The 12,428-nt window shown below is 31.1% G+C and overlaps 1 protein-coding gene across 1 annotated transcript; it reads left to right on the top strand.

The window, feature by feature from the left end:
- The first annotated feature begins 4,286 nt into the window (after positions 1-4,286).
- On the top strand, positions 4,287-7,687 carry LOC134260206 (ficolin-2-like). Its single transcript, XM_062742792.1, has 3 exons — positions 4,287-4,446; positions 7,176-7,414; positions 7,558-7,687. Exons 1-2 carry the CDS (start codon positions 4,329-4,331, stop codon positions 7,412-7,414), a joined length of 357 nt encoding a protein of 118 aa, XP_062598776.1. The 5' UTR covers positions 4,287-4,328; the 3' UTR covers positions 7,558-7,687.
- Positions 7,688-12,428: the final 4,741 nt, after the last annotated feature.

Here is a 12,428-nt window from a genome sequence, read left to right on the forward strand (position 1 = left end):
ACCATCAAATATACCTTTATACCTATGGCTTTTTTAAAAATAAACATTTTAACATTTTATTACAATAATAATTACCCTACAAGAATAAGAGTTTCCAATGTAAGTGTTAGATAAACAAAGTTAGCAATGCATGTAAAGATTTTTACAATTTTCGACAATTTCTTAAATTGAATTCCAGACACCACATAAACAATTTTACCAAAATACATTTCTTATCGGTCTTTATTTAATATTAACATTTAAAAAAATTTAAAAAGTCATTGAATTGTCTGCCAGATATCTCTTTTTATCAGTGTGAATAACATTTAGATATTTCTTAAATCAAATTTATTAGAACACAAAATATGTACATCTTTTACTGAATACATTCAGTAGATATAATATTACAATAATTTATATAATAATCCTTTGTCATTTACAACTTCTTTTTAAAGAATAAAACATTCCCATAAAGCGTGATAAATGCTACAATTAAAAACCGTATTCTACCTACTACTCAATATGGATTTCAATTCGATAGATGAAAACTTTTATAAAATTATTTTAAATTAACATTTATAGAAATAAAAACATATATTCCATCTAACAAAAATTAAAATCTTATAACATTTGAAATTTCACAGTAATACAAACAGAAAAAAAAAACTTGATTAAGATTTAATGAACCACCGTCAGGCAAAATCAGAAAGGCGTTCTACTGATGCCCCAGTCTTTACTGTGGGAGTCCATGGTCCTCCTATAGCATCCGGGGATACGACCGTTAAAGTAGATCCAAACAGTGGTTAATGGCATCCAGTTCACTATTAAGTCATGGGCAGCAGCACAGTGACCACTCCACAAGTGACTGTCCAAATGAAAGGGTACAGATCGTGGAAATAAATTATTCTACTTCAATACAAAAGTGTAACAATAAATATTAAACACATGGCATTCGCCCTCCAAAAATTTCCAATTATATTTTGAATATTTTTGTGAAATATATAATCTGTCGTTATGTCTTAAGGGGGAAAAAAATTGTTATAGTCACACACATAAAAAATCATGTGGATAAGACAAATTAAAGATGATTTTTTAAGTAAATAAAAAAAAATTAAATGTTCGAGCATTCTTACAGTCTGTCCTTTTTATAGAATTTCTTCTAAAGTTATAGTACTAATCTGTCGTTATGAAAGACCACCCAGAATGAATACGAATGTTATAGTCAATCTGTCGTTATGTCTGTCTGACATAGAAAATATTATAGTTTCTAATATAGTCAATCTGTCGTTATGAGACTTTTAGGTTGCACGAAGCAACGGATCGGCTTCAGTTCGAACCTGTGTGAAGATGATTCAGTTATCTTCACTTAAACATGGCAACACTGTACCATGCAGAGTTGATCTTATATCAATTTTATTCCATGATTAACATATCTACATATATTGTTAAAGTGAGATTTTAGATGCTGGGTAGAGAGATAATATTTAGTTCATTCCATAAATAGGCAATCACTGGTACCTACAGAATTTCTTAAAACATAAAACAGAGATAATGATTATTAATTTACATCACATTAAAATAGAAAGGTCATTGTCTGCATATACAGAGTTTAAGAGTGAATATTAATTCTGGAAAAAAAGATAATGTTTAAAAAAAATTCAAGTCATCAAAACACTGCACAATTTAAAATAAGCATCCATTCCTAACAAAGAAATCACAGACTGTTGCAATAAAGATGAGGGGGGTAAAGGATTAGTGAAATATGAGAAAACATGAATAAATGAAAAATTAATATATGTCAGAGACAAAGCACATACCAAGTAAATCTTTGAAAATCATAACGAAATAAGGAGTGTATGTAAATGTTTTAAAATTAGATTTTCATTAAATTAAGCATTTTATTGTAAATGTAAACGTTTGTCATGATTAGTAATATTTCAGTTTACTGGCTAAGATAATGAGTTTTGAATGCAATTGTTTTATAAAACACTTACATACATAATGAAAATTACTTATCAATTCCGTTAAATCAATATTAACCAGTAAATATACCAAATTAAAAGATAGTTATTCCCTATTTCTTAATCATCAAAATTTACTTTATTCTTTCGATTTTTAAGTTTAATGATTCTTTGTAAACATCCTATTCCGTAGAGTTAAAATTGCGATTTATGGTAAAAAATTTGGATTGTCATTTAATTGAGAAATGTATTATGAATGTATAACACGCCCTTTGGCTTTAGAAATCCGAGTGGAAATGTGATTCAGGCCTTCGTTAATATCACAGAATACCAAATGGAATGTAATTTTTTTAAAAGAGGGTGCATATCATCAACTATATTTAATATTCCTCTAGGGAAGAAAAAGTGCTTTATCAATTGTTATTCCGAGATGTGTGAGAAAAAAGACTTAATTAAATCCTATGTTTACAGAGAAATATTTCAAAATATGTTATTTACTGAGACCAAAATCGACAAAAATGCACTGTATCTGTTTATTTCTGGATATGTCTTCATAAATTTCATCTCAAAATATTACTAACTGTGTAAAATAAAACATATTCTTGTGGAATCTTTTCAACCAAAAAATTGAACCAAAAATTGAATTTTTCGTTATAAGTTAGTAGATTTTCAGTAAATCAAAAATTTGATGTGAATTGCAATTGGATGGTGGCCGTTTATTTTCTTACACACCCTGACCCTTTTAGAAAATTCCAGGCAGTTCACACCACCATTTATGATATATGAACATATGTTTAGTGCATGCAACATGTATATTGGAAAACCCCCACCACCAAAGCTTTTTGTGTTCTCTCTAAGTTTGCACAGATTCATCGTTTACATCTCAATCTATATTTTGAAAATAGCATTATCATCAAACTGACCATTTTTTAATCACTCGGGCGGCCTTTTACTTTTTAATCTGGCGTAAAAAAGTAGCTAGAGGATTGCCGATGGATAATAACAGGCAACTTACACAGTGACTTTAGTCACTCACACGGAAAACAAGATGCTATTATAAATTAAATCAAACCACTATTGTTTTGAAAGTTTTTTAATAGTAAAGCAAAATAAAACTTCTTTGAACAACAAAAAGATGTACATTATAACCAAACGCTCTGTAAAGTTCTTTTTTTCGTAGAAGATAAAATGTGAATTATTAAAAATTATCATGTAAGAACAAAACAATACAAAAAATATATTTCCTAGATTTGATTGTAATAATGTTCATATTTCAGTTAAACATGTAACTTGAAATTTTATGTAACTGACTTGTCAAATTTTAAGCAAGTTCAAGGAATTGTACCTGCAAATGATAAATTGAAATAGAAATATACAATGGCTGCAACGTTAATATTGTTGACAAATCAATCAGAAAAAACCGTACCTTGATCTCTTTTTCCTCATTGTTAATAATCTTTCAATTAAAGAAAAGTATTAATAATAAATTTCGTAATTTGCGTCCTTGCGAAATGTTTTGTGCAACATTGACATTTAGGTATGTGTGTTTTTTTTAAAATTAAAATAAAATAGATGAAGCAGGTCCCTTAAATAATTAAAAGCGAAACGTACATTTCATATTGCATTCTGGAAATAAGTAATATATATATAATATTCTATAGTTAATTGATATTATGTCATTTCCTGTATAAGATATATTTGAAATCAATGAAAAACAGCAATACTTTTTGTGATAAATATGACTCTAAATAGTTAAAAACGATTTTTTTATAGCTGAATTCATAATGTTTATTTGGTCTCATATTAAAGTCTATATGATTTTGTTTTTTTTTCAATCATTTGAAATAAAAAAGGAAATGTGAATTTACAACATATTAATAATCAAACAGATTTTATTATGCTTAAACAAATATTTAGTTGCAACACGATTTTTTACCCCCGTTGACAAATTTTGAAGGACTAAAAGTACGAAATTTCTGGGTTGGTAAGTGTAAATCGCTTTCAAATAAGAACTTTTTATTCCTTCAAAATTTTGAAGATAAAAAATCGTGTTGCAAGTAAAAAATTTTGAAGCATAATAAAGATCTGAATTTAAAACTAGGTAATACGTGTTCTAGGACATTCACATTTCGTGTTAGATTTATATCTCAAATGATTAGAAAAAAAAACAAAAGAAGAAAATCATATAGCGACATATTGTTATGAGACCAAATTAAGCATTATTGCCTTCAGCTATAAGGAAAAATATTTTGATTTTTAACTACGGTAGAATCATATTTGTAATTTAATTAATTGTATTGCCATGGATTTTTCAGCTGATTTCAAATATATCTTAATACAGGAAATGACATAATCCATCAATTAACAAAAGAAAAATCATCCATATATATGTCCATCACTCTCCAGAATGGTACAACGCTTTATGAAATGTACGACGGATTCTCTGTCTCCAACGAAGCTGGGAAATATCAACTCCTTCTTGAGGGACCTGCCACGGGAACCTTAGGTAAGTGTATTCACGTTTTGGTTCTTAAAATTAGGTTCAAATTACGCATACCTACCTTCCTGGTCCTTGTTGCACTCGGAGGCACATTGGGCAAGGACGCAAATTCCGCATTTTATCATAGTAATACTTTTTCTGTATTGAAAGATTATTAAGTTATGAGGAAAAGGAGAAAGGTACGCTTTTTCTGATATTCTGTATAGGTTTTTGATTCCACGCTAATTAAACATGTTAATTATTTCAAAATATCATTTGCAGGTACAGTTCACGAACTCCGCTTACATTTAATTTGTTATTGTCAGTAGTTAAAATTTCAAGTTATATGTTTAAGTAAAAAGAACATTATGTTAAATTATTTTCACAATCAAATCTAGGAAATATATTTGCGCAGGCATTGTTTTTGAACTTGGACTTCCTGATAATTTTTAATAATTCACATTTTATCTTCTACGAAAAAAAGGAGTTTACAGAGCGTAATTGATCTATAATGTCGACATCTTCACGAAAATTTGTTGTTCAAAGAAGTTTTATTTATCGGAAACATACTCAAATTAAAAAAAAACAAATTCAAAACACCTCAACGTGATTTACATTCATAGTCATCTCTCACGATTTCCGGATGTAAAGTCACTGTGTAAGCTGCCATTTATCCATCGGCAATCCTCGGCTGACTCCACTACGCTCAATACAAAAAGTGCGAGGCCGCCCGAGGATTACCGACTGGTCAGTTTGATGATAATGCTATTTTCTAAATATAGATTGAGATGTAAACGATGAATCTGTGCATCATAGAGAGTAGACACACAAAAGCGCCTTGGTGGTGGGGGTTTTCCAATATACATGTTGCATGCACTAAACATATGTTCTCACGTTAAGTAAACGTAAATGGTGGTGTGAACTGGATGGAATTTTCTAACTAGGTCAGCGCGTGTGTAAAGATCCTCTGCGGCCGACGCGTGGATCCAAGAATTCACATCAAATTTTTGATTTACTGATATGGATTGATGGCGAAAACTTCAATTTTTGGTTCAATTTTTTGGTTGAAACAGCGAAAGAATATGTTAGGATGACACAGTTAGTAATATTTTGAGATGAAATTTTGAAGAGCATGGAGAAATAAACGGAGAAACAGTGCATTTTTGTGCGCAATAAATATAAGGTTCCAAAAATAAATATGTTGAAATATTTCCTTCCTATCCACAACATAGGATTTTTACTCTTTTTTTCTTTATCTAATATTGTTTAGATAAAATGTCACTCCCCTTCCCTAGAGGAATATTAAATATAGAAAAATATGTAATAGCTTTGAAAAAAATTACATTCCACTGTTTATTCTGTGACATTAACGAAGCCAAAGAGATGACATTTCAGGCTTTCTGGAAAGCCAAACGTGTTATACATTCATAATACATTTCTCAATTAAATGACAATCCAAATTTTCCATAAATCGCAATTTTAACTACTACGGAATAGGATGTTTACATAGCGTCATTAAACTTAAAAATCGAAAAGTAAACGAAATTTTGATGATTAAGAAATAGGGAATAACTATCTTTTAATTTGGTATTTGCGACCGTTAATGCTGATTTAACGGTCGCAAACTGAGTTTTACCGGCAAAATGAAAAAGTGTTTTATAAAACAATTGCATTAGAATTATTAAATCGGATACATATTCAAAAAAAAATTGAAACACCTCAACACGTTTCACATTTACAATACCTATGCTTTATTTAATGAAAATCTAATTTTAAAACATTTACAGGTACACCATATCTTATTTCGTTATGATTTTCAAAGATTTACTTCGTATTGCTTTGTCTCTGACATATATTAATTTTTCATTTATTCATGTTTTCTTATATTTCAAGTGGCCTTTACACCCCCTCATACTTTAAAGGTGCAACATGTCTATGGTTCATTGTTACACTAGAATGGATGCTTATTTTAAATTGTGCAGTGTTTTGATGACTTGAATTTTTTTTAAACATTATCTCTGTTTACAGAAAACATCACCTTAAACTGCGTATCTCAGACGTACTTCAAGTATTAAGATTAATGTGATGTAAATTAATAATCATTATCTCTGTTTTATGTTTTATCTAATTCTGTAGGTACCAGTGTGATAGACATCGGGGATTCTAGGACTGAACTAAATATTATCTCTCTACCCAGCACCTAAAGCTGTCTATCTTAGAAGTACATCAGTATATATTATTGACAATCAGATTTGATATAAATCAATTATCTCGGTGATTCCTTTTCTTTATTTCTATAGGAGACAGTATGTTAGACACAGGTTTCCACTATAACTACGACTATAACATTCTCCACCCCCGACAGACATAACGACAGATTGACTATAACTACGACTATAATATTTTCCACCCCGGACAGACATAACGACAGATTGACTATAACTACGACTATAACATTCTCCACCCCCGACAGACATAACGACAGATTGACTATAACTACGACTATAACATTCTCCACCCCCGACAGACATAACGACAGATTGACTATAACTACGACTATAATATTTTCCACCCCGGACAGACATAACGACAGATTGACTATAACTACGACTATAACATTCTCCACCCCCGACAGACATAACGACAGATTGACTATAACTACGACTATAATATTCTCCACCCCGGACAGAGATACCGACAAATTGTTTGGAGATGAATGCTGTGTTTATTTTTATTGTTACACTTTTGTATTTCAGGAGACGAAATGACATACCACGATCTGATGAACTTCTCCACCCCGGACAGGGATAACGACTTGTGGAGTGGTCACTGTGCTGCTGCCCATGACCTTAGAGGAGGCTGGTGGTTCAACCACTGTAACCGCGTCTACTTTAACGGTCGCTGGTCCCCGGAGCTCTGGAACAGACCATGGACTCCCACAGTAAAGACTGGGGCATCAGTGAGGGGGACCACCATGATGATCAGACGGAACTAGGTAAACATCATTAAATCTTAATAACAAGTTTTTTTTTTCTGTTTGTATTACTGTGATAATTTCAAATGGTTATAAGAAATTTTTCAAAGTAAAATATATGTTTTTATTTCTGTGAAACATTAATTTAATTCTTTTTTTAACAGACGAAAGATCATCTATCAATGAGACGAATCCATTTTGATTCAAGTGACGGTTTTTAATTTAGCATTTATCACGGGGTCCTTTTTTGTAAGAATGTTTTATGTCAAGTGATTAAAAATATGTTTTCAGTAAAGGGGGATGAAGGATTATGTAAAGGATAAATTATTGTAATTTTGTTCTACTGAATGTATTCAGTAAAAGATGTACATATTTTGTGTTCTAATAAATTTGATTTAAGAAATATTTCGTTGTTATTCACACTGATAAATAGAGATGTCTGGACGGAGAATAAGAATGTAGATTGTTTTATTGTTAAAACTATTACAGTAAAACCTGTCTAATCCGACACAGGTGCAATACGTTTTACTGTGGTGTCTGCCATTCAATTTCATTTCTCATTTATACTTATGTCAACGATCTTTACCTGCATTGCTACACTTTGTTTATCATGACACATACATTTGTGATCTCTCTTCACGGTGCTTGTCGGATAAGACAGGTTTCATTGTAATAAAGATGTTAAGATGTTTATTTTTAAAAAAGCCATAGGTATAAAGGTATATTTGATGGTCATGTTTTGTAGTACAATACATCTTAGATTATACTTCTCTGAAAATATATTCCCAACTTTTTTTTCCATCCATGCAGTATTTTAAATGGTTGAGCATTTATTATCCATTAATCTACTTAAAACCGCTTAAATTGAAATTGTTGTTGTTTTTTAATGTCATGGAGAAAATAAGCTAAATAGTTGAAGTGAGACCTACTGAACATTTCTTTCCACAAATCTGATTATACTGTAAATATATTTAGATATCTTGAATTTTAGGTGTGGCAAGAAACGCAATGATACTAGATTCTCAATGACAGATTATGAGCTTAAAGTAAAAAAATCACATTTTCTGAAGATCAATATCTTCTATTGCTACAGACATTCGTTTAAAAAAAGAAAGAAAAATTTGATTTTTCTGCTCTTGAATGCACAAGATACGTTAGAGTAGACTTATATCGATACTGTAATGTTTTATTGTTTTTTTTAAATTTCAAAATACCATAACACAGATTGGGGGTCAAAAGGGTGTAATATGCGTTTTATTCTGAGGTCACAAACATTAAATGCCATGCAAGAGCAAAGTCATAAGCGAAAATCAAAAATTTCAAATCATTTAAATTTATTGTTATTTAGGTTTGAGATAATGCAAGTAAGTTAAAAAAAGAAATCAAATTTGCAAAACAAGACAAGGATTTAGAAAAAAAGCACTGTTTCATTATTTTTTGAAAGATGTTATCTTATATCTGCAATTGTCTCTGTAAATAAAACTAAGCGAGCTAACATTAATCAATATGTTTGCAAATACCTTTGGGATTATGAAACTACATCTTTTAAAAGAATGATTCAATGCTTAAATAATGACACAACTAAAAATAAATATGTGTGTTAAGACAACGCATGTTATTTTATGCGATGTGAGGACTATGGCTTATATATATGCAAAAATTTGATAAGGCTACAACATGGAATTTGTTGTTAAACTAATAGGAAAAGTTTTAGGAGCTGATGATAAAAAATCAAGATAATTTTGTGAAACACAGCAGCTTACGATGAATGTTGTCGTTTACAGGTCAAACACAAAGGTCAATATAAAATTATTTTTGGTACCAAACGAAATGTTCCTCACAGTGAATCTACCTTCGAAAGATAAAAGCTATAACAGCAGCAACAGTTCAATAATTATGACCGAAGTTAGAGATTGTCAAAAGTAGGTCAAACTGGACAAGGTCAATGAGTCAATATAAATAATACCCAAAGGAATTTCACAAAGAATACACAGGTGAAATATGAAAGAGTCACAGAAAGAGCCATTCAAAGGTCCTGACCGTAGTTTTTTCAAAGTCTGGGGTCCTAGTAGAAGGATAAAAATTTTGGTATATTCAAGAGAAGCTCTTACCAAACGAAATAGACCGATAAAATAGTAATACCTTAGCACTAAATATCTGTTTTGAAAAGTAGGTCAAATCCATAAGTTCAAGGTTAAAGGTAATTGCGGCTAGTACTCAATAGTATGTTTTGTCAGCAAAATGATCATGAGGTACATATCACTTGACTGAGCCGTTCAATAGCTATGACTAGGATTAAGATTTTGAAATTTTTTTCAGAAGTTTCATTACTGCTGGTACTCAAGAAAAGGTGTCGTCAAAAATTGAACAGTTATTATTTAATCCTTGTAACACTTTAACAGACTAGTATTCTTGGGGAAATGTTATTTATTTCTAATTATTGTACAATAATTATTCTAGTTGGGATCTGTTTAATTTTGATTAGGATTGGTCAAAACTAAAAAAAAATTCTCTCAAATTGGCATTTCCCTTTCAATTTCTTATATAAATATGATTAATATTATACATGTTCTCCTCAGTTGTGAATGGTTTTAAGAAGATTTTAACCGTACATCAAGTCTAAAAAAAATATGCACAAAATATATTTTATTTCCATAAATATATATTTTTTAAATATTTTTAATATCTATACGGCTTTTCTTTACAGATCAAGTTTTATTAAGTACTCATGTGATACATTCATTTACAGTAATTTTTTTTTTTTACAGGGAAGCATCTTATTTATTTGTTTGTTTTTTTATTTTCTTTGAAAAAATACAATAAATAAATAAACAGATAAATAAATAAGAGCTCATGTCGGCTTTTCAATGTTTAAACCATTGTTTAAAAAGGTTGATTCAGAGATCTATAAAACAAAAAAAAAGTTGGTGTGGCACTCCTCCCTAAACATGTTAAATGTACATGTACAATGTAGATACATAACTCAATTACAGACGAATGGGACTCGACTTTTACTCATTATTAATCACTTTTGAGAAGTAAAAAATATAAACTTCACCATAATCCGAGATTCTGCAGACTCTATCCCCTGCTTTTTATATTGTCACTTATGCAGGGTTTGCAGGGGTTAAAGTCAAAGGAATCTGTGTTGTGTTTGATTATTTTTTCCTGGGGGTAAGTACCACGTACTATATAGTGAGAATTAAATAATTGAGCTCAGTATTAAACACCTTTACTCCATATTTTTTTCGAAATATCCCAAAAACATTTTGCATTGGTGTAGAGAGGGTCCTTAACTGACCTTAAGGCTACAGTTCATGGCGGTAACCTGAGACTGTGGATATATATCAAACAATGTTTAGAGAAAAAAAGGGGGGTCCAGAAGAATTTTGAATTAACTTAATTAAACTGAGACTGTGGATAGATCCAACGATGTCAAGAGAATGGGGCAGAGTAATATCGAATTAACTTAATTAATTTGAGACTGTGGATATATCAAATATATCCAGGGGGGACAGAGGAATCTCGAATTAACTTGATGAACCTGAGCCTTTGGATATATCCAACGATGTTGAGAGACTGGGGGGGGGGGGGGGGCAGATGAATCTCAAATTAACTTAAACTAGATGCTGTCATGAGACAGTAATACCCGCACTAAGGTGCTTGCCTCTAAATACAAGCTCCTACATATTGGGCGGCTTTCCAAGGAAAAAGTCAAAATAATTCTATAATTTACATGTATTCATCAAATTAAGTATGAAATTCTCAGACCCTGTGACCTATAACTCAGAACCTCTTATGGTTATTTTACATGCTTAATTCATTATATACCAGTTTGAATTCTATTAATGATGTAATTTAGATTTTAATAAATGTTTTGCTCATAATAGGACCTTTTTAAATTTACTAATCCACCCCCCCCCTCGACTTCACAATCACACAGCACATACTTTTTGGAATAGGCTAGATGGAAAAGTTTTGTTAAAACATCGTTTGTTATGAATGAATTTAAAATTTGTTCTTGTACTATACATGTACATGTTAACATGTAAATTTCTACATCACATCACGTTGCGTCACCCATTATCATATTTTTAGATTACCGGTAAACACCATTTGGCACACCTCGGCCGATTCCCACTTCATCTGATAAGGTGACGGAATCGACGAAGGTTTGCCGAATGGAAATAGCACATGGCTGCAGTCTCGTGTGCATTGGATTAATTCATTTTGTGTTATAATTGGATTTATGTTTCATGAAGAGACCTATATGACAGTCGGTAAGTACAAGTTTAAGTATAGTGGGGGTTAAAATAAACCCAAACGATTAGGTTAAAGTTCAAAAAGGGTCAAAGATCATCGCATGCCACACTAGACGAATTTCATATTGTGTTACTGCCAATACTGGTGCGGATCCAGAATTTTTTTTCGGGAGTAGGGAGGGGGGTTCACATCTCAATCAAAAAATTCCAGCCCAGAATTTCCTGGCAAGCAGGAGTAAAAAAAAACTGAAAACAAATAAACAAAATAAAAACAATGATAGTGTGGTCAATGTTTTCTAAGTTAGGGGAGGATGTCCAAAGTCATTTTTTATTTGCTTCAGAATATAGTCTTGTTTAAATAACAAAGCAAATTCCAGGGGGGGGGATGGGGGATTCCAATTTCCCTATCCACTCCCTGTCCCTGAAATTACAAACTTTTTTGTGATTCCAATTAAATAGTATATTTTTTTCCATTTGATTAATTATACATATTTTGTTTTTTGTGTTTATATTATGTCTGTCTATTTGTCTGCAGAAATTATAACCTTGCCCATAAGTTTTAAGTGGGATGGGCTATACAAATGGCTTCCACATTTTATAGGTTTATTTCTTGTGACAATATTAAGACCTTTTATTTGGGTACCATTAATTTTTACCTCTGATCGCTTGACCTAGGATACACATTTTTACAAGAAAAATACCAAACTTAAAACTTGGCCTAAATTTTGATCAGTAGGTGCTAGGGCTTTCATGCTTAACATGTGTATTCATTG

This window comes from Saccostrea cucullata, unplaced genomic scaffold (assembly GCF_032062105.1).
Source record: "Saccostrea cucullata isolate Sc308-1 unplaced genomic scaffold, CSIRO_AGI_Scuc_v1 ctg12458, whole genome shotgun sequence".
NCBI classification, from domain to species: Eukaryota; Metazoa; Mollusca; class Bivalvia; order Ostreida; family Ostreidae; genus Saccostrea; species Saccostrea cuccullata.